At 40.8% G+C, this 23848-nt stretch overlaps 1 protein-coding gene across 1 annotated transcript in view; it reads left to right on the top strand.

Moving 5' to 3' along the window:
- LOC115383916 (interferon-induced very large GTPase 1-like) overlaps positions 1 to 23848 on the top strand; it is a 107798-nt gene that overhangs the window by 36342 nt on the left and 47608 nt on the right. The window contains exon 4 of the mRNA XM_030086124.1: positions 5215 to 5475. Coding sequence (XP_029941984.1) covers positions 5215 to 5475 — 261 coding nt within the window. The remainder of the gene's footprint in view (positions 1 to 5214; positions 5476 to 23848) is intronic.

Raw genomic sequence — 23848 nt, 5'->3', positions numbered from 1 at the left:
AAATAAATCATGAAATCACACCAAAATAATGAAATTAATCTAAACAATAAATCACTGTTCCCTACTGAGGAGGGATTGGCACACCTGGCAGCAAGAAGGAGAGCACACACAGCCCAATACAGCAGCGGCGGCGGCTGCAGGAAACACCGAGCCCACACAGACTCCAGGGCAGTCCAGCTCCCAGTCAATTCACACAGCTGTGAAACGCAGGGCTGGGGTAAATACATTACTGAGGCTGCTCAGTGGACTAAAGAGAAACAGGACATGTGTACCTTTGTGGAAGACCAAACACTATCCTGCACAGACATGCTGTCAGGACAGCAGCCACATGTCTGTCAGTCCCATGAGGGAGGAAGAGGAAGAAGAAGGGCGGAGCAGGGATATTTATAGACGCCCAGTAATTAGAAGCCACACTGCCTCAAGTGGAGGGGAGTGCAACTCCCCACCACGCCACACTTGAACGGACAGTTTGTTTCATTTGAACAATTACGTTCCCTCTTCCTAAGACCCACTTTTTTTATATATATCTTCAGGTGAGAGATTACATTCAGCAAAATAGTTCATCATTTCCCTGCCTACCTGATGATTTCCCACTACTCAAACTTCTAACAAATCCACCATACTCGAAACATCTGGTCTCTAATTTTGTGGGCATTCTTACAGATCTGTACGATTGTAGAACTGATGAGATTAAACATTCTTGGGAGAAGGAAATGTACACACAGATTAAGAATGACATTTGGGACAAAGGTTCAGCTGGTATCAGTTCATGTTCGGTCACTGCAAGGCTGCAATTGAATCAATACAAGGTGATTCATAGACTGCATGATTCCAAAGTAAAATTGTGCAAAATGTTTTCTGATTACTCCCCATTGTGAATAAGATGTGGGAATACAGGAGGCACTCCTCTTCTGGGAATGCTCTAATCTTTATCATTTCTGGTCTCCCATTTTCCAGTGATGGTCTACTGTATTTAACCATCCTATCAATGCCACATCTTGCTTTATTTGGAGTTTCTTCAGAGATGGAAAAAATAAATCACAATGCATGGTCTGCTTTGACATATGGCATGATAATAGCTCAAAAATGTATTGTGAAAAGATTGGAAATATGCTCGCACTTTTAAAAACGAGTTGAATGAGGTTAACAGGTATTTTACATGTGGAAAAGCTGAGATATGATCTGTTGGGTAACCCACAAAAATATTTAAAACATCTGGAACTCAGTGCTTCTTCACATAAATAACTAAGAGACATCGGGTTTTTGAAGGCATGCCTTCACATTTATTCTCATTGTACTGTATTAAGTCTGCAAAATGTGCAGAATTTTTAAAATTTAATTATTTATTTTTGTTTTTTGTCTCTTTTTTTTTTTGCCTTTGTATTGTCCAGTGTGTTATATTGACCTGGGTGGGAAGGAGCGAGCGAATGGGTGATAGTGTCCTTGTTATGTTTTGTTGTTGTTGTCATGCATGATGCATGTATTTAGTAAATATCAAAAACGTTATAAACAAATTGTAGGGGTGTAACGATACACAAAAATCTCGGTTCGATACGTACCTGGGTTCTGAGGTCACGGTTTGGTTCGGTTTCGATACAATAGGGAACAAAATGCAAAACCTAAATGTTCTTGTTGTCCATGCTTCCCATGCGTGTCTGTGTCTGCTTTGCGGCACATCACCGATGCGAACGCTCTTCTCTCCTGCTCCATTTGGGCTCAGCTGTGTACGTCCCATGCAGGTGCACTGATCCACGCATCCTCGAGAAGCTTTTCCGGCTCTCTAGACTGTTTATCTGCTCCTTTATTTCAGATTATTTATAGGAAATGAGGCACATACATTGTCAGTACGTTATCATTTAGTGTTAGAGTTTATTTAGCCTTTTTTTTCTATTTCTGAATCTCGAGGCAGCACCCAAGCGATTAGATACTTTCACTCAGGGTGCGGACTATGGGGGGGGCCAGGGGGGTTTCAGCCCCCCTTGATGAGACATGAGCCCCCCCTGAAAACATGATTTGTGAAATTTTGGGGGGGCCCTAAATATTGAAAAAATGCTGTTTTCCCCATGTTCTTCCTTTAGGGCTCGTTAACGCACTGCTTCCTTAATGCCGACAAATATTTTCATCAGGCGTTAACGCCCCTCACGCCCCCCCCCCCCCCCCCCCCCCCCCCCCCCCCCCCACACACACACACACACACACACACATTGTGCTCCAGCTGAGCGTCAAAAACGCATACATATCTGCTGCGCTTTCTGCGGTGAAACACGGTCCATTCCTCATTAATTGCCATAATCAGCCGAATTATCAGAAAAATCACGAGGAAAAGGCGGATATAATGCACAAACTGAAATGAGGAGCGCAAATATCACAAAAACGAAAGTGAAACTTAAATCGCGTCTTTTGCCGGCAGATCGTTTCGGCACGCTGGGCGGTCTTCAGGCGCTGAAAACACGCAAAATAAAGTCAATTTCCCTTCAACACACAATCTGTCTTAACGAGGCACAATTCGGCTTGACTGAATTTATCCTGCCTTCTCTTTCTGAAGTTCAGAAATAAAATGAAGTTTGAGGAAGTGTGTGCTCATAACAAACTTCGTTTTTCCTCTGCTCTGCTCTTGCTGGTGTGTGTGTGTGTGTGTGTGTGTGTGTGTGTGTGTGTTGGGGAGGGGGGGGGGGGGGGGGTCGGGGGTAGCAATCTTGGTAAAGACTTGGTATTTTATGTTTTAAAGTTACTGTAAATCATATTTGATGAATTGTAAAATTATTATTGTTGAATTATGCTATTTGCAAAATTCTTGCAAAAAAACAAGGTCCCTGTCCCCGACTGGGGGCAGGATGATCATTACAGAGTACTTTGGAATTCATTATTGTTTTATGTGCATAATGCGATTAATCGTGATTAATCGCAGAAAAACTCTGCGATTAATTGCAATTAAGAAATTTAATCATTGCCCAGCACTAATTTCCTTTAATTTATTATTATTGATTTTGTATGATCATAATCATTGATTATATGCAGAATTAGGCCAATTTTAATGGATGATTTGCGCATCACTAAGATGCCGACCTGCATGCAGTACTTGTCCTCACCATTGAAGCGTGGGGGCGCTATGCCTTAAGCGTCACTTAAAGCAGACATATTCCCCCCGAGGCACGCGCATCCCCCCCAATACGTGAGCCCCCCCCCGACAGCCGCGGTATAGTTCACACACTGCTTTCACTTCTGTGACAGACCTTCACCTGCGCGCAGACGTCCGTGGACAGAAATTCATGACATTAGGCCTCAATCACACATACGCGGCTGTGCGGGCGTGGATCTGTCCGGGTTTGCACGGTGTCTGCGGGGAAAAGTCAGAACTGCATGAAAACAGATCAGTCCTTTCACACTGCACGCGCGGGGAATGCGCGGGCCCCACGCGTGGCGGTTTCGAAATAGAAATCAAGTCTATTTTTCTGCGCGGACTTGAGCGGGCTGTGCGTGGCGTCCCATTGAAACCAATGGCATAAACACACATCTCGTGTCAGCTAGGCTTTCTATGCATGTATTGAGCTCATGTCTGCTCACAAACCTACACAAGAGGCTTTTACCAGTTTTCTGGTCCTTCTATTTTTCCGCTCGGCTTGGAGCGGGTCCCATTGAAAACAATGAAGACAGGTCCTAGTTGTCATATATGCAGATATATGTTCCGTTTAAATTTACTATTCGGCGCAGTTGAGAGGAGCGCGCGTGTCTTGATACACATATCTAGAGATCTATATCTATAAGTCTATGCCGGAGCTACGGAAGCCGCATTGTGTTGTGTGTTTTTGACTCTGTGTTTTTGATGCTGATGCACGTTTCTGGATGCCTGCTCTTGGGAAAAAACATCCTTTCGCTCCCGAAACGCCTCTGGAATTACTTCAAACATATTACACTAGTAAACCATTGCCAAGGACAACCCGCTCACGCAGACCGCGCTGGTGAGAAAGAGACACCTGAACACGCCGCTCCAGCGCCCGCGCGGTCTACGCGTCCGCCCCGCGCAGTGACCGCGTAGGCTCAGTATACTCCCCCGTCGCCGCCACGGCGTTCCTACGCCGGCAACCCTACGCCGCTACTGAACATATCTTGCTCCTGCATCAAGGGAACGCCCTCCTCTGCCAAGCCGCTAGCAGTCACAACAACAATGCGGCTTCCGTAGCTCCGGCTTTACCTAGACATAGATCTATAAACATAGATTTCTAGACGTACGTATCTAGACACGCGTGCATTCACCGAACATATATCTGCATATATGACATATCTGGTGACACCGGGCTGTGGAGGAGGACAGGCTGAGCGGGCCGTGATGAAATATTGGTGAAACTAATGAGCTTTTGGACGATTAAAGCCGTTTGAGGAGCGGCTATACACATAGCCCCGTCTGCTAACAGTGCTAACACTGCTAACAGTATAGGGATGTGCGCCGCTCGATTTTGGATCTAAATTTCTCCTGAAGCACTGTTCGGATCAGAAAAGCATTCCGGGTGAGTTCTACTTTATTCTATAAACAACGCGAAAGCGAACCAATCACAGCCCTCGACGTTCACGTCATCACGCGTCGAAACGACGCGAAGTCACAATTTTCGGGAGGCGCACGTCAAGCCCCGACGTAGCCCGTCGTAGGGCTACGACGTCTACGTTGTAGGAACGACGTAGCGGCGACGGGGGAGTATACTGAGGCCTGTGTGAATCAGGCCTTACGTCCCAGGGACCAATACGCCACGCGGACATGTGAAGCATGGACGAAGCTGCTAGCAGTAGCAGTCATGGCTGCAGGTGTAGCTGCACATGCTCGCGGCAGAACGTAAACACACGCACCACCCGGCCTGTGAGCCAGGGGAAAAAAAAAACAAATGTTGGCCCGCGAACTCACCCGTGCACAGCCCTGTACCGAACGGTTCAATACAAATACATGTATTGTTACACCCCTAATAAATTGGGAAATAATTTTAACTTTTAAAAATATTTAAAATGCTGTGATGAGAGACTGGTTCAAGCAATGACAGTTTTTTGTTTGTCAACAAGGTATCGTTTGACATGAAGGAGAATTTTGATGAAACTCAAAACAAAGACTCAGCAGGTAAATCGAAAATGAAAATGAGCCGTTTGAAATAACAACTTCATTTACCATTTGAAATATGGGATTGTTTGTTTTTTTTTAATCTATGAAATATTTCTCTATTATTGTCTCAGAGCGGATCCCTCCAGTCAAGATAACAGTCTCTAACATCAGCAGTGAGTCACTGTCTCTGCAGTGGGACACTCCTGCTGATGAAGTGGAGAGTTTTACTGTGACCTGTTCCACTGAGGGAGAGACTGATCAACAAGTGACCACACACACCAACAGAGTAACACTCAGCAACCTGAAGCCAGCAGTCTGTTACTCCCTCCATGTTTCTGCACAGCTGAAAGATGGAAGACGAAGCAGTCCAGCCACGACAGTAGCTAAAACAAGTAAGTTAAACACACAAGGACAACCAAAAACATGTCCAATTTCAACACATTACTGATTTCTCTATTTACTGCGGAAAGTATTGTAGCGGTGGAGGCAGCAAAGGATGAGGAGAGCTCATTTTCAGTTTAACACAGGGCGCTTTATTGTGACGCGCAAGCATCCCACACCTAAACACAGGCACCCCCCCTGTTGGTGCACAGGCTGTGTCACCCCCCAACCAAACCCCCTGAGCCACAGTGCGACAGGAAATGAACATGAAAAGAAAAGAAAAGAAAAGGTGGCAACAGCACACAACAATAACCCACAACACAACCATGACAAAACTGAACACAATAAACGCGAACAACACATACAAAACGGCACCAAAATGGCCCAACAGTCCCGCTTCCCAGGATTCTTAGCGGCCCGGTCCACAGTCACTGGGGCAGCGGCCCCCAGTGGCCCCCACGGCCGCTACAGTATGTATGATAATGTACTATGATAAAAAATCTGAAGATGTAAATCAAAATGTTGACTTTGAGGAACTTTAATGTGTGTGAAGATGAGTTGCTGTGGGGAACTACGTCACATACCTTTTTCTTCACACATTGTACTCTGAGACAGATGTACCTGGCACTGCTGTGGTGCCAGTGGCAGATCTTTAGGCTTTTTTTCACGAAATTGAAGTTTGCTTCTGATTTGGTAGTTGAGGGGGAAAAAAATGAAATGGAAGGCTGCCATTTGTCTGTTTTCTAGACTACGTATTGATGTAAAAATATATTAAACATTTTAGGTGAGACATAAACTTTGCCCAACAAACGAAACATTCAATTTGTCCTTTATTGTCCATCCATACATCTTCCACCACTTATCTGAAGGGATGAGAATCAAGAACCGATTCTTTAGTAGAACTGGTTCCTAGTGACTCGATTCCAAGGAATTGTTTGTCTGTCTCCTTAACAATTCCGCTTATAGGTTCCGTTGTGTGCGTGATGACGTAACACGCCAGAGTGTAACACTGGGCTCACACTGGATGCGGTGCGGCTCCTGTCCGGCTCCGCTGCTGCTAAGGAGCCCGTCCAGCGGTTCCGGAAACTTTCCGCAGGGATCCTATGCCGGAGCCCTGCCTCATTAATCTAAACAGAAGCAACTCGAGTGCTGGAAGGAAAGTAGATACATGTTCCAAAATGAGTTATTTCAAATTAAATCCGTGTCGCAGTTTTGCCTTAACATTCTGTTTTTCTGGCAGAATATATAACAAATAACGCAATGTAGTCATTATACACATTAGAAGAATGAACAATTTTGTACTTAGTCATTGTAGGAAAATGAAACGACACCAGAATTGCACAAAACTAACTCTATGACCGGAGCAGTTCTGTGTTGCCAGTAGGGCTGGGTTAAACGATTATTTTTGCAATCGATTAATCTAGGAAATAGTTCGTCGATGCATCGATTAATCTAAAGATTCATTTTTAAATCCGTTGCGGAGCTCCTCTCCGCCTTCGTGGTTATGCGGCGGGTCCCCGCGCGCTCCGCGGCCGCTTCTGCGCCCAGTAGCAGAGATCCGGAGCTCTCCCGTCATCCTCCGTGGGGCAGCTCCACTCGGTCCCTGGAAGCAGCGGCCTGCTTCACGCGCCTCCGTGGAGCAAGCCGCGGCGCGGCAGCTCCGGATCTCCACTCCCGGGCGGAGACGCGCTCCGTGCCGGCCGCGGAGCGCGCGGGGACCTGCCGCATAACCACGGAGGCGCGTGAAGCAGGCCTCGGCTGCTGGAGCTCTCCCATCGCCGCCGTGGAGCAGCTCCGGGCCGTTTACCCAATCGGCCCCAACTCGGCCCCTGGAAGTCAGGCACCAAGGCGTCGTGACAGCCGTGACAGGGAGAGGAGCTCAAACGTTCCCATCCGAACTAATTGTGGCTAAGTTAGCGAAAACTGTCAGCTGACTCACCTGAAGACGGTAGACAAGCTGACTTTACAACACTGGCAATGGATGAAAAAAATATAGCCAGAAAGAGCGATTTTGCAGAGATTATGTCCTGCACTGAAGCTCCCCTGCCGTGGCCATAGATATCTTATATAACACTAGATACCTCGTCTCCGCTGCTGGCCAATGAAGTCAGACGTCTGCAGAGGTCGGCCATCTTTGTACAGGAATCTGGCTCGCTCATAACATTGTGTTGATGAGACATGAACTGCTTAACAAGCTGTAACTTGCTCAAATTTTTACCGATTTTCAAACGGTTTGGTTTGTAATAAACATCAAATCTCTGTTAATGACATGACATATGTTTGATGAGTATGGCATGCCTTAAATATATATCATAAATAGGGATGGGTACCTTTCACATCTGAATCGATACGATACCGATACTCGGTACCTGCGAATTGATACCGGGATTTTTCGGTACCTGTTTTCGATACTTTTTTTTTTTTTTTTTTTTTTGGGGGGGGGGGGGGGTGGGGGGATATGCATTTGGTAATTAAAGTTATTTTGTATATTTCAAAAAATAGTCAAAACTTCGGAATTTTCAACATTTATGCTTCAATAACATTAACTGAAATAACTCCAACATAGAACTTGAGAAAAATGTGTGTGGGGATAAAGTAAAAAAATTAAATAAATAACAATAATAAATAACATAATAAAAATAGACTCAAAATAAATAACTGTATGAAATGTTTCACATTAGCAGCACCAGGCACCTCTACAGTAAACAAACACTCAAAGGTATGGACTCTATGCACAACTTCAGGAGGCTCCTTGTTTCCTGTCTTTCATGATAGGACGAGCTGATTAATGCAGGTGTGTCTGGCCTCTGGAACAGCTTCAGACACACCTGCATTAATCAGCTCATCCTATCATGAAAGACAGGAAACAAGGAGCCTCCTGAAGTTCAGGAAGTGGCTGAGTTGTGCATAGAGCCTATACTGGAGGATCAGAATTGTATGGTTCCAACTCGTGATTGGGCAGGCATAATGCCAATCAAACGCCACGTGGGACCGCTTTTGCGTGATGACATATCATGTCGAGTCGCCGCCTCGATGCGCGCTCTTGTTTCGAGCCGCGCATGCACAGAGCATTGTTTAGGAAGTGACATGCAGCGGGAGCGACCATCGCAGAAGCAGAAGCAGCTTTTTCCTCCCGCGAACACCTCCGAACAGGGGCGGGGTGGCCATCGGGAGGTTTCCCGAACGGCCGGTGTGTTCCAGGCTGGTGGGGTCTATTCCGGCCGGCAGCCACATGCGCACGCCCCCCCGCCCCCCCCCCCCCCCCCCCCCCCCCCCGCCCGCTCTCCCAGCCCGTGTGCGTGTCCGCTCTCCCGGTATATTATATATTTGCTCCCGGTCTGCGAGTCAAAATACTCCGAAGATTTTGGACCCACGTAACCGCGTCACCGTGTTCTCCGGTCTTGCCGATGCATAATGTCAAGGTGCGTTCAGGGTCAAAAAAAAAAAAAAAAAAAAAAAAAAGGTGCGTTCAGGTACCGAAATGTGGTACCGACGGATTTCCCATGAATCGATACTCGGTACTTCAGCGGGAATTCGGTCGGTACTAAAAAATTACCGAAATTCGGTACCCATCCCTAATCATAAATATATATCATATCGTAAATATTCATAATATTCTTCATATTAGGCTCCATGTTCAAATCCTTACAACTGAGATATATTTATAGCACTTACGAATAATTTAGACAAGCCATACATGTCCATATTTTTAGTTTTGTGTGAAAATATTTTAAGATGTGGCAGCGCTGTAGTGGAGGCTGAATAGGAAGAGAATACATTTTTTATTCAATATTGTAGTAATATTTTTTTCATTTTATATCTCGTGAAATGTTATCTCAGTTGTGAGTTTTTTGAGTTTATAATAATTGTATAATAAAAATTTGTTTTATGAGTGACCTTATTGTCGTCAGCATTTTTTTTTTTAACAAAATGATCTTTGAAAAATAGGGGTCGTGTTATAATCGGAGTCGTCTTATATTCGGGCCAATACGACATTTTTCAAAATTTTAAATCAAAATAAAAGAGCACATTTGACTGTGTTTTTCGTAGCTTTACCACATTGGACTAGGTCCATCAAAATCCACTGAACCTCCACTTGTCAAATCTGAGCTGGATTATCCTACAGGGTATTATCATCCATAAAAACACTGATTACAATACTGAATCAGTATACAGTGCTGAAGTGGACTTTCAAATGTATGCAGATGATGCAGTTGTCTTCACACATGCAAAAACTCCTAAAGAGGCTTCTTCCATCTTGACCTCGGCTATGGAACAGATAAATCAATGGCTTTTTAAATCTTGCCTGTTGCTCAATAGTAAAAAAAAAAAAAGGTCTGTATGATGTTCTCCAAGCAGTCTTTAAACATTACCCGGTCTGGTGTATTTTTAAGAGGTGAAGAACTGGAAATTGTTCCTGATTTTAAGTACTTAGGTGTGACTATTGACTCAACACTCAGTTTTAAAAAACATGTCAAAAACCTAACACAGTCAAGTTTAATCTCAGAAATTTTAGGCAGATTTGTCAATATATAATGTTTGGAGCCGAAAAAATGTTCTTTCATTCTGTCACACATTGAATATTGCATCACATGTTGATCGCTGACGAGTGTGGGTCCTTTAAAATGTACAGAATCTCTTTATAAAAATTTGTTATAAGTTTTTGACCAAAAGCCGAGATCCCACCATATTTGTGATGTTTTACAAAAGCACAACTTCCTGAGTCTAGAGAATTTTAAGCATTTCAAATCTGCATGTTTTGTATACAAAGTGTTTCATGGACTAGCACCCCCTCCACTGTTGGACTATTTTAAAATAAAGACTGGTGCAAGGACACGTTCCATCTCTAGGGGCGACTGTGAGGTGCCTTTCAGAAGAACTGCTTTTGGACAAAATGCTCTGTCTGTGAATGCCAGTAAGATCTGGAACAGTCTCCCCCTCACTATCAGAGAATGCTCCACCTTTTCTCTGTTCAGAGCTCAGCTCAAAGTTTGGCTTAAAGCAAACCAGTCTTTTAATCACTGATTTTATTTTTAATATGTTATCTGTTCTACTAATTGTGTTCACTGTATTTTTCTTCTTGATTGATTGATTGATTGATTGATTTTATTTGTTTCATTCTTTTTTAAAAGAAAGAAATGAAAAGGAACAGAAAGAAGTGAGACTTATGATGTCTGCCCCTATCAACATAAAATAAATGACAATTTGTCAAGATTTGTTAACATATCACAAAAAAAAACAAAATTCAATACAAACATTTCACTTAATCAAAATATAAATACGAAAATTTCACAAATAATTGCAGATCAAATACAACCATTTCCCAAGTGTAAATACAAAAGAAAAAAAAAAAAAAAAAAAAACCTTAATGAAATATTTTCAAAAGAAACAATCATTCTAAGTTTGACCATTCTTTAAAACAGAGTCGTACCCTCCCAATAATTGTGCTTTTAAACATTTCTTGAAGATGTGAATGGACTGAGACCTCTTAATTTCACTGTCAAGTTTATTCCATAAACTGATTCCTTTTGTTGTGATGCATCTTTCTTTCAATTTGGTTCTTGATTCCGGTCGTTTGAAAACTTCAGTGCCTCTTAATCTATATTGATTGTCTCGCTTTGCAAATCTATTCTGTAAATTAAATGGTAATTTTTTCCGGTGAGCTTTATACATTGTTTTAAGAAGGTTGAGTTCTACCAATTCTTTCATTTTTAAGGATTTCAATTTTATAAATATTGGGTTAGTGTGGTCTCTGTAACCACTTCCATTCACCACACGAATCGCTCGTTTCTGTAAGAGGAAGAGTGGTTCAATGTAGGTCTTACAAGCATTTCCCCAGACTTCAACACAGTAGGTCAGATATGGTATAATCAATGAATTGTACAACAGAAACAAAGAATTATTGTGAAGTGACTCTTTCAATTTGTACAGAACAGCAATGGTTTGAGAAATCTTAGTTTTAACGTACTCTATGTGGGATTTCCATGTTAGTTGTTCATCCAGCAGTACACCTAAAAACTTAATTTCGTTTGTTCTCTCGATCTCTATACCTTCCACTGTCAGTGTTGTGTCAACGTCTGTCCTTCTGTAACTGAAAATCATATATTTGGTCTTACTGATGTTCAAAGATAGTTTGTTAGCGTTGAACCATTTTATAACATTCTGAAACTCTTTTTCTACAATTTCTAATACTTCATTTATATTGTCTCCAGCATAATACAAAGTAGTATCATCCGCAAACAAGATGCATTTCAATAAGCTGGAAGCAGCGTCAATGTCATTGATATAAAGAAGAAAGAGTACTGGTCCAAGGACGGATCCTTGAGGAACCCCACAGGTTACGTTTCCATTTTTAGATTTTATATCGTTGATTTGAACAAATTGTTTTCTGTCTTTTAAATAGCTTTTGACCCATTCGTGAGCAACACCTCTTATACCGTACTTATATAATTTATACAGCAATATGTCATGATCTAGAGTATCAAACGCTTTTTGAAGATCTACGAAGACACTTACTAAGAAACGTTTCTTGTCCATTGCATTTGTAATTTCTTCTGCCAGTTCCATAATTGCTGTGGCGGTTGAGTGATTAGTCCGAAATCCATATTGATTGTTACTTAAAATGTTTGGTTTAACAATAAATTTATTTAATCTGATCACAAATAATTTTTCTAAAATTTTTGAGAGCTGAGGAAGTAACGATATAGGCCTGTAATTGGAGACATCATTTTTATTTCCTTTTTTGAAAAGTGGAATTACTTTGGCTATTTTCATACTCTCTGGAAATGTTCCTGTGGTAAATGACAAGTTACAGATGTATTTAAAGGGTTCGATCACGACATCTATTATTTGTTTTATCAGTGTCATATTCATGTCTGTATAGTCATTGGAATTTTTATTTGGAAATTTACGAACAATACTGAGTATTTCATTTGTTTGTACAGGCTCAAGAAAGATGCTACGTTCATTATTTTGTATTATTCCACTATTTATGTTTTCGTCTGGGATATTTTGAGATAGATTTTTTCCTATATTCACAAAGTAATTATTAAATTCCTCTACAATGTCCTGTTTTTCAAAAATGTCTATTTTGTTTTTGGTTATATGGTTTGGAATTATGGGTTTAATCTTGCCTTTGTGCAAGACTGTGTTAATTACACTCCATGTGTTTTTTGTACTATTTTTGCTTTTCTCTATTAATTTTGTGTAGTAATCCTTTTTCTGTTGTCTTAGAATTGATATCAGTTTATTTTTATATTTTTTATACCGAACCTCGGCTTCTTTTGTTCTTAGTTTGAGAAACATTCTGTAGAGATAATTTTTTTTCTTACAGGCATTTTTCAGACCGCTTGTCATCCATGGGTTATTAATAGTATTTTTCTCGACACAAGCAACTTTGGTTATTTTGCAATTTTTGTTGTATAAATTAATAAGTATCTCCATGAAAGTGTTGTAGGCATTATTTAAATCTCCTGTATAAACTTGCTCCCATTTTTGTTTCTTTAAATCCTCTCTGAATGCCTCAATGGCTTTATTGGATTTGTCTCGTATAAAAATTGAAGTTTTTTCTCGTTCAGGGGTAATGCACAATTTTTTAAAAATAGTAAATACAGGTAGGTGATCACTCACATCGGTCATAAGAATGCCACTAATTATGTCTCCATGTAAAGTTGTGTATATGTTATCAATGATGGTTGCGCTATGGGTAGTAATTCTAGTTGGCTTTGTAATCATAGGACACAGTCCTGCCATTTGCATATAATTTTTAAAGTCATTTGACGCTGCATTATTACCCAGATCAATGTTGAAGTCACCACAGACTATAATTGTTTTATTTTTAACATCTGCAAACAATTCAAGAATTTTGTCTGTGAACAGCTCTATACCAGGCCCAGGTGGTCTATAAACACAACTAACAAGTATATTTTTGCCAATATCGCTGATGATCTCAATTGTGAGCACTTCCATTAAGTTTGGAATAATTACAGTTTTCATTTCAATGACTTTACTATGCAGATTTTCATCTACATAAAGGGCTACTCCTCCACCTCCTTTTTCCACCCTATTTGCATAAAACAGATTATAGCCTTTGATTTGAACTTTATCAATATGAATCTCTTTTAACCAGGTTTCCGTCACAGCAATCACTTTAAATGATTGTTTGATATCAGCAAAAAGCTCATTCATTTTTGGTAATTTCCGTTTTAGACTCTGACTGTTAAAGTGAATGATGGAAAATGCCTCATCTGACACCATATCTGTTCTGTTATTGAATTGCTGAACAGTAAAATAATCACATCTCCCTGGCGTTAGTATGGTATCAGTGATGTCCGCTTCCATGTTGTAAATTTTGTCACTGTTTGTGTCTATATGAGTGTCCATGATTCAGTCTAAGTGTCCATGATGTAGTGCATTCAACCTCTTATCTTCTTTGGTCCATATATCAAGGTGAACATTTATGCTCTGTATTTCTGTAGATCATCTATACTTTTAATTATCGTTACTCTTGCCTCTTCTGGACTACCATTTGACCTGACAAAAATCTTACAATTTGAGGTCCATGTAGCTGATATTTTCTTTTGTTTCCTCAAGAAACGGGCCTCTCGTGCAAGTTCTGCATTCTTTTTTGTTAGATGCTCATTTAAGAAAACATCTGTTCCTTTTAGTCTTTTACCTTGTTTAAGCAGGCCATTCTTTTGTTTTCTGTTTGTGAAGCGTAATATTATGGCCGGTTTTGTTTGTTTGTTTCTTTGTGGAAGAGGATGACAGGCCTCAATATGGTTTTTGTCCACATTTAGTCCTTTTGCATGTAGAAAGGTTATCACCTGCTGCTCTACAGATTCTTCATCTTGGTCACTCTGAACATCTCCACTGGAACCAGTAACAGCCCTGGCGTAAGATCTTGGTTTGATGTTAAGCCCTGTGACAATGACATCATTAATTCTGCTGTATTGTTCCAAATCCTCAACCCTGTTCTCCAACATTTTAATTTTTTTGTCCTTCTCATTATTGAGCAGCTGCAGAGTTTTTACATCCTCTGCTAACTTCAATATTTGTTTTTGCTGTTGCCTGATTACAGTTACTTCTTCTGTCAGCATTTCCAGTGATGTCTTGATCTCTTCAGTGTCCTCAGCAGATGCTGCATTCTTTTTTGGTGGCATGTTCTTGTGCAGTGTAACTGTAGCTCACCGCTGGCATAAGCTTGATGGTAGCTGTTTGCTGGAGCCAGGTGGTCTGCTGCTGGCTGGAGCCAGATGTTAGCTGGAGCCCGATGTTAGCTGGAGCCCGATGTTAGCTGGAGCCCGGAGTTAGCTGGAGCCCGATGTTAGCTGGAGCCCGATGTTAGCTGGAGCCCGGAGTTAGCTGGAGCCCGGAGTTAGCTGGAGCCCGGTGTTAGCTGGAGCCCGGTGTTAGCTGGAGCCCGGTGTTAGCTGGAGCCCGGTGTTAGCTGGAGCCCGGTGTTAGCTGGAGCCCGATGTTAGCTGGAGCCCGGAGTTAGCTGGAGCCCGATGTTAGCTGGAGCCCGGCGTTAGCTGGTAGCTGGAGTACGATGGTACCTGCCACATACACAGACTGGGCCAGCACAAAGCACCAGGCGAGAACCAAGCGACTCCAAGCTCTAGGCCTAGTAGTGAGCACCACCCCGGACGACGATGATACTCACAGGCGTGGCAGGGTTTCCTCCCTGCCGCTGTGTGTCAATAGCGTGCGGTTCTTGTATCTGCCCAGGGACTACAGATGTAAAAAATTAGCCTTGTGGCTATAATATTAGCACCTGTTATTGTCTGGCAATGCAGATGTTCATAAATGTGCACTGTCCCTATCAAATAAATAATAAAATAATAAATAAATAAATGAATAAATTCATAATTCAGATTTATGAAAAGTTTATTGGATTAATGCAAATTAAAAGACTGTATATTTGACTGAATGTGTCATAGCTAGAGCTATAGCCACAGCTTTATTTAAAATTTATCATCGGACAAAAGAAGACACGTAAACAGAAAGGACTTGATCAGGGGTGTAAAATTATGACTGTCTGGAATATGAATTTGCTCCAGTAAAATAATATTATGTGAGTTCAATATCTCTTCCAAAGCTTCTATTTTGACAAAGAAATATTCAAGAATTATGGGGTTGACTGATGAACAAGGCTCTTGTCTACGTCAAATTGTCGTATACATACTCTAAAGGTCCGTTCACACCACCAAATGATTTCTGAGTTTTTGTGTCCCAATGTAATTAAAAAAAAAGGGGAACGCGCATTCACAGGCGGCGAAAATCCCGGCGGCGCATCAGAAGCGTTTTTGCTGCGCGTTTTTGCATTTTTGCGGCGCGTCGGCCTGTACTGGCATTGGCAGCGCGTTTTTGCGGCGTGTCGTGTTTTTGCAGCCGATACTGAAGTTGGGAAATCTGAACTTTTGACGCGGTGTTTTTGCAGCAAAGTAATCAGAGAGTGTCTCTATGGTGATGTAGGTCAGGGAGCAGGGACCGGTAAAAGCGACACTCATCCTGGCGCAGCTCCTGGAGCAAATGGTGAAACTCGCCAAACTCTGACCGGCTGTGGATAATATCATGCACCCAGGCACTGTCCGCCGTTCTGCTGTCCGCAGATGGCGTTATTGTCTGGCTTTATTAAGCAAATAAAGCCAAGCCACTCGCTCAACAGGGTTAGCCATGATGCCAAGCTAACACAGGAAATAAGGCTGGAAGCCCCGCCTTCCCACCACAGACGCGACGCGTCAGCACGGTGTCCTCGAAGGCCCGGCGTTGTTCAGCGTGAGACCTCAAAATTGACACGCGTTTTGACGTTTTTTTGAAGCAAAAACACGTTCGGTCTGAACTTCCTTAAAGGTGCATTAAGATCTAAAAACACTCAGAGGCAAACTAGATGAACTCTTAACATTTAAGGCAGAAGGTTCCCTACGTTTTACAAGCCAGAAATACTACGAAATGGGTAATAGAGTTAGTCGCTTATTAGCATTTCAAATTAGAAAGGCCCAAACAAATAGGATAGTATCAAAAATACGACATCCCACATCTAAGCAAACTGTCATGCATCCTAAAGAAATTGCAGAATCCTTTGCGGAGTATTATAAAAGCCTGTATGATAACTCTGACTCTGACTACAAGGATAATGACACAAAAGCTTTTCTTAAAAAATGGTGCTGTTTATGTGAAACAGCGCCCCCTGCAGGCCTTGGGCGTAATGCAGCTTAGTGAAAAACTCGTGCCTGTGGCTCGTGTGCACGGAAGAGAGGAACTCCTTCCTCGCTCGTTTAGTAGCGCTCAAGTCAAATGTAAGTTTCTTTTACCTGGTGGAGTCTGTGCTGGAGCTGTGGCAGTGCCAGAAGCTGTTCTTTTCTTACTTTCTGGAAGCTCCTGCTCAGTTGTTGCTCACTAAGCATCTGGCGGAGTAATGGCGGACAAAATGAAACCTAACCAGCCGGAGCGCGCATTACGTCATTCCTTTCAAATTCTCCCTCCAAAAAATTCTGGTGCCTGATCGGCACTGCAACTTTCAAGTGACAATTTAGCGCTGTTAGAGATACTTGTAATGAATATGTCAGGGCACATTGTACACATCATTAAAAATGTGTAACATATTTATGGTGGAAAATAAGTATTTTTACGGTTGTAAAACTCCTTAATGCACCTTTAACTGCTGAATGGAAAGCCTAAATTCCAATGTTAATTTCAGATTATTTTTTTCTTTTTTTTCTCAGTTTCTCAGAGTGGCTGGACTTGAAGCACATCTTGAGATTCTATATTTGAGGATGTTTCACTCTCTCTCACTTCAGAGAGACTTGCTCATGTCATGTGGATGGACACTCTTTCACACTAATGTTTTTTTGTCTGTCTCCGTCAGTCAGAGAAGGTTTAAACCAGACCGAGTGTGAGAGGACTGAGAGTGAAGCCAGAATGGAAAGTTCAGAGGAAAAGGTAAACACATTACTGGACATTTATTACCTTGGTGAATGAGAAAAGTAATGACAACTCTTTATCATGTAATAAGGAACTCACTGATGCAGCCGAGGCTTTACCGACTTCTGAGACAAGGGCAGAAGACTCTTCTGAAAATGACAGTAAGTTCTAAAATTGTTAGAATGACATGAACCAAAAACTCACACCTGTTGCAATAGTGTGAGGAAATACTGAAAGTTGTTTTTCTGTTCTGCTTAAAGATGTTTCTTCACCAGACCAAAAAAGTCCTGAAGACATTCAGGGGCTGAACTCTGACCCCAACAATTGTGTTCACTCGCCAGAAAGTGGAACCCAAAGCAAAGCAGCCACCATGTCAAAGTCAGCAGGTCAGTTAAAAAAAATGAAAAAAAGATACCATGACCCTTTTGCAATGAAATCTGCATTATTTTACAATGTCAATTACTTAAAATATTTGCCTTTCATTTTTAATCAGTGATATGTTTCTGGATGATGGCCTCATAGTGTATTCCTCCAGTGACTGTCATGAGTGTGAAGCTGGGATGCTGTGTGGATCTGCATCATGTAACTGTCTCTCCACACATTGTATTCTGAGAGAGATGTACCTGGCACTGATCTTAATTAGAACTGTCATATTTTGCGGGTTTTTTCTCAAAGCTGACGTTAGTTAGTTAAGTTAGTTAGTTAGTTAATAGTTTATTCCAGGCAAGGATGCACACACAACATGATTTCAACGCAGGTATCACTTACACGACCGTAACAGGACAGGTAATACATGTGCTTACATATCCCGAATGGAGTGCCTGAAAGGGAGTGGGAAGAAGCGAACTTATTTAATCCCACCCCCATTACATAAATTATAGACATAATATCAAAGTCACTTCCTGTTGATTTCTATGATATTACAGACCCAAAAACAACAGAAAATACAGATACATATTTGGCAAATGTGTGACAGAAGTATTAGAATATTGTTGTCCATGGGCAACAAATACATTACAGCAACGGTTACATACCAACAATGGTAAAAAATGAAATACCAATAATGGTAAAGTAGAACTGTCCAGCAAGGGTGATGGACAGAATACAGCAATAATAATGAACAACAGTACCAACAAAAGTAAGGAAACAGCACACAATAACACAAATGCAACAAAATACTGATAGAAATTTAAGAACCACTTAATTTATACTGTGACCAGACCATGTTTTTATACAGTAATTTGAATCTGTGAATATTTTGGCATTGCTTGTGCTGGGTTTTCAAATTGTTCCAAAGTTTGACTCCACATACAGACACACAAAAACGTTTACGATTATTTTTGACACAAGGCTGATTAAATTTTCCATAACCTCTTAAATTGTGATAATTTACTCTTTGAATAAACACTTGTTGTAAGTCAGTTGGCAACAATTTATTAAATGCTTTATAAAGAACTATAACGGTACTATAATTAACTAGATCGGTAAATTTAAGCAACCTCGAGTTGATAAACAGATTATGAGTGTGTTCCCGAAATCCCACCTTATGAATGATCCTCACAGCTCGTTTCTTTAATTTAACTAGTGGATCAATTGTGCAATGATAAGTGTTTCCCCATATTTCAACACAATACATAAAGTATGGGAGTACCATTGTGTTGCACAAACAGCGGAGAGCATTCTCATCAAGGTAGAACTTCACTTTATTTATAATTGAAATACTTTTAGAAATCTTTGTTTTTATGTGTCTGATGTGAGCTTTCCTTGATATATTGCTGTCAATCATAACTCCCAGGAACACATTCTCATTTACAGTATCGATTTGGACACCATCAATGATTAGATCTAATTTAAGATGAGTGTTAGAACTGCCAAAAATCATTATTTTGGTTTTGTTTAAATTTAAAGATAGTTTATTAACATCCAACCAATTTTTTACTTTATTCATTTCATCATTTAGTGTATTTACAAGGTCATCGTAGTTTTTACTGCTACAGAATATTGTTGTATCATCTGTGAAGAGAATGAGTTTCAAGGAGCAAGACACAGCAAAAATATCATTTATATAAATATTAAACAATGTTGGCCCCAAAACAGACCCCTGAGGTACGCCACAAGCAATATCAAGTTGTTCAGATGTATACTGCCCCATTTTTACATACTGCCTTCTATTTGTTATATAACTTTTTAACCAGTCACCAGAAATACCACGGATTCCGTAACGATCAAGTTTATCGAGCAAAATTGAGTGATTAATTGTATCAAATGATTTTTTGAGATCAATAAAGACACCGGCTACAAATTGTTTTTCATTTAGGTTCGTAGTAATTCCTTCAATTGCATCAAGTATTGCCATTGAGGTAGTTCGTTGTTTACGAAAACCATATTGTCCTTCATTTATTATGTGATATTTATCAAGAAAACCTTCAAGACGGGAGTTAAAAAATTTTTCTAAAATTTTTGAAAATTGAGGCAAGAGAGAGATAGGCCTGTAGTTTGTAAAGTAATGTTTGTTACCATTTTGAACAAAGGTAATACCTTTGCTACTTTCATTTTATCAGGAAAGCAGCCAGACTGGAATGAGAGATTGCAGATGTAAGTTAGTGGTTTAGCAATATACAAAATAACTTTTTTGACCAGTGTCATATCGATGTCATGACAGTCATTGGATGACTTACTTTTGAATTTTCGAACAACATCTACCACTTCTTGCTCAGTTATAGCTGAGAGGAAAAGTGATGATTGATTGCGGTTTATGCTTGTATCTGCTACACGATTTGGAATTTCAGCAGCTAACTGTGGACCAATATTCACAAAATAATTGTTAAAACTATTCACTATCTCTTTTATATTATGATGTTCATTGTTTTTATCAATAAAATATTCTGGATACATTGATTTTGAGCATCCATTTTTAATGAAGCTATTTAATGTGTCCCAAGTTTTTTTAATATTTTTTTTGTTTTCATATAACATTTTTCTATAGTATAACTTTTTACTAGTTCTTATAATATCAGTTAGTTTATTTTTATATCTTTTATACCTTAATTCTGCTTCTACAGTTTTTGACTTGATGAACAGCTTGTAAAGATTATTTTTTTTCTTGCATGCATTAATTATTCCTTTAGTGAGCCATGGGCTCTTATTCCGCTTGCTCTTCATAGGGTGTTCTTTTACAGGGCAGTGTTTGTCATACAATGACATGAATATGTCTAAAAATATATTGTATGATTTATCAACGTCCACTTCATTATACACAAGACTCCAATCTTGGACAGACAGACTAATATTCAGAGCATTAATTGATTCATCAGTTTTTTTTTCGTTTGTAAAGCATTTTAGTGGAGTGTCCTATCTTTTTAAGATCACAGTCAAATAAAGCAAAAATAGGTAGATGGTCAGAGATATCAGATATAAGCAGTCCACTGATAGTGAGATTACCCAAGACATTAGTAAAGATGTTGTCAATAATTGTAGCACTATGTGATGTTATTCTGCTTGGTCTAGTTATCATTGGATACAGGGATAAACTGTACATAGTATCAGCAAAGTCGTAAAATGATTTAAGCTTGTCCGGATTCAGTAGATCAATGTTGAAGTCACCACAAATAAATGATGGCTTTTGATTTAAAGTAGAAAACAAATTTTCCATACATGTATTAAACATTTCTACATTTGACCCATGTTTCCGATAAACACAACTCACAATAACATTACTCATTTGTTCAAAAAGGATTATCCCATCAATTACAGTGGTCATGTTAGGAACAATATTAAATTTGAGTGATTTGTGAATATATAAAGCAACTCCACCAGATTTTTTATTAATTCTAATATTATATATTAGCTCATATCCATCCAAACAAAAATTTATACCTCTCTCTATATCAAACCATGTTTCTGAGATGGCAATAACACTGAATTATTGCATTATTCAATGCAGAGAATTGCATTTTTGCTCAAACTTCTCGGAGCAACGCCCTCTGTCAAAAAAAAACAAACAAACAAAAAAACACTCGTTCAGTCCGTGATTCTCCATGATATTATTTACATGACCAATATGAGACACTTAATTTTAAAATATAGTTCTTGGCCATAATTTGGATCATGAATTAATATTTGGATCATAAATGAATGAGCTATGTGGTTGTTTCAATTGGGACGTGTGGTAAGGTGGAAGTAACAAGGAGCACGCAGACCACTGTAAGGGTAAATACACATTTATTTTATCAGAAATAAACAACATTTAAGAGATAATGTTGTAATCACTTCCAGATGATTGCAGAACCGTCTTGGTTTCCATGGTGATCAAGACACGCAGTGCAGTGTTGGAGAGGCTCCAGCTGTTTTCTCTGGTGGCAGATCATGTTGGAGCTATGCTCTAAAAAAATAAATAAATAAAAATCCCCCCAAAAACAGGTGTGTTCGAACAGTTTTAATATAATACTATTCATAATATACAGTAATTTATAAAAATACAAGTACAAGTACATCTCTTGCCATTACACAGAAATAGAACATTGTAAAACTGAAAGGCAATGCAACAAACACGAAATCCCATGTAGCAAAAATGAAACGCACTATGGCAAATATGACACGCCATATGGCCAGCCGGTGATGCCATATGGCAAATATGGCACGCCATATGGCCAGCCGGTGATGCCATATGGCAAATATGGCACGCCATATGGCCAGCCGGTGATGCCATATGGTAAATGTGACACGCCATGTGGCGAACCTGTAATATCATATGCACCACCCCGGTCGCGCCAGTGCCACTGCTGCCACACCCCCCGACCTCCTTGGTCCCCGGTGCACTGCCCTACACAGCCGCCACCACCACCCCCCTCCCGGTCCCCGGTGCACTGCCCCACGCAGCTGCCGCCACACCCCCCACCACACCCCCCCACCGGTCCCCGGTGCACTGCTCTATCCACCCGGTCCGCTGCCTTATGCCAACGCCACCCGGATGCTTTCAAAAGTAAAATAATGACTTTATGACCCTTTTAAGAGGTAATCAACTATAATAGTTACGATATGAGACTATAAATAATGCACAGTCCATCATAAAAACATATGTAAGTGTTGCAACACACACACACACACACACACACACACACACACACAGTCTCGTATTTCTATCCTTGTGGGGACCGTCCATTGACTCCCATTCATGTCTAGCCCTAACCCTGACCCTTACCCTAACCCTTACAGATGTCGGTGTGAGATATAAAAAATAACAAACCTTAATCGCACTTCCACTTAATTTAAAAGCATATTGCATAATGACATTTCCTCATATGTTTACAATGTTCCAGTCATGCTGATAATAAAGAAAAAAAAAAACACGTCGCAAATACCCTGTACCGTAAAGTGAATTTGTGGTTGTCAAGACGACTGGTGTTTACACACTGCTCCCTCTAGTGGTCGTGCCATACGCCAGTACTGGGTCAGCCATAAGCCACTCCTGAGTGGCTTGTGGCACAACAGAACGGCCATATGGCATTGCCGCCTAGTGGCCGGCCACAAGCCACTTTGGGATCTCGCTGTCTCTCGCTGACTGGGCTCTCCGCCGTTTTCCGCGTCCGCCACAGCGCGCGCATACGACCGCGGCTTAATCTTTATGCCGGTGATCACCACATCGTTCATGCGGGTATACTGCTCCAACTCGTCCACTCGCCTCTCCAACTCTACAATGCGCTGTTCTTTTCCGCGTTTTGAAGGCGAAGTTGTTTTACCTTCTCGAGTAGACCAAGAAGTTGGACCTGCTGTTCTCTGACAGCCGTTACATCTCCACATAGTGAACTGAGCGAGGTTTTAATTTCATCAACCTCCTCCGATACTTTTTTCGGCGGCATTGTGGTGATTTATCAGGTTCAGGTTATTTACCAACCGATGCGTCCAGCTCAGTAAACAAAAACAGTCCTGTGAGCGCAGTGCTAGCATGTAGCTCTGACAGCTCTGACAGCTCGGACAGGAAGTGAACGTTGACTTCTGATGCGGCAGTTTAGGGGGAAACAATCACATGCAGAGCCGCTGTTTTTCCATTTTCTGTACATAAAAAAGGAACCATATTTGACTGTATTTTTCTCAGTTAGACCATGTTGGACCCGGTCCAAACTTCATAAAAACACACTTTAAGATTTGTGAAACCTTTATTGGATTTGTGAAAATGAAAGCGGTGGATAATTGACTGTATTTGTCATAGCTACAGTTATAGCCATAACTTTGTTCAAAATGAATCATAGGATCGAACATGACACATCAGTGGAAAGGACTTGATCAGGGGAGTAAGATCATGTCAGTCTGGAAGTTTGAAAGTGCTCCTGCTAAAAGATATCAACCTTTGAAGTCGGACTTTGGTGTCTCTTTTCAAGCTTCTATTTTGACGATGAGAGATTCTAGAACCATGAGAGCAACTGATGAACAAAGCTCTTGACCTCTACTTTCATGCAATCT

The sequence above is a fragment of the Salarias fasciatus genome, chromosome 3 (assembly GCF_902148845.1).
Source record: "Salarias fasciatus chromosome 3, fSalaFa1.1, whole genome shotgun sequence".
In the NCBI taxonomy this organism is placed as follows: Eukaryota; Metazoa; Chordata; class Actinopteri; order Blenniiformes; family Blenniidae; genus Salarias; species Salarias fasciatus.
This window is presented reverse-complemented; position numbering and strand designations above follow the sequence as displayed.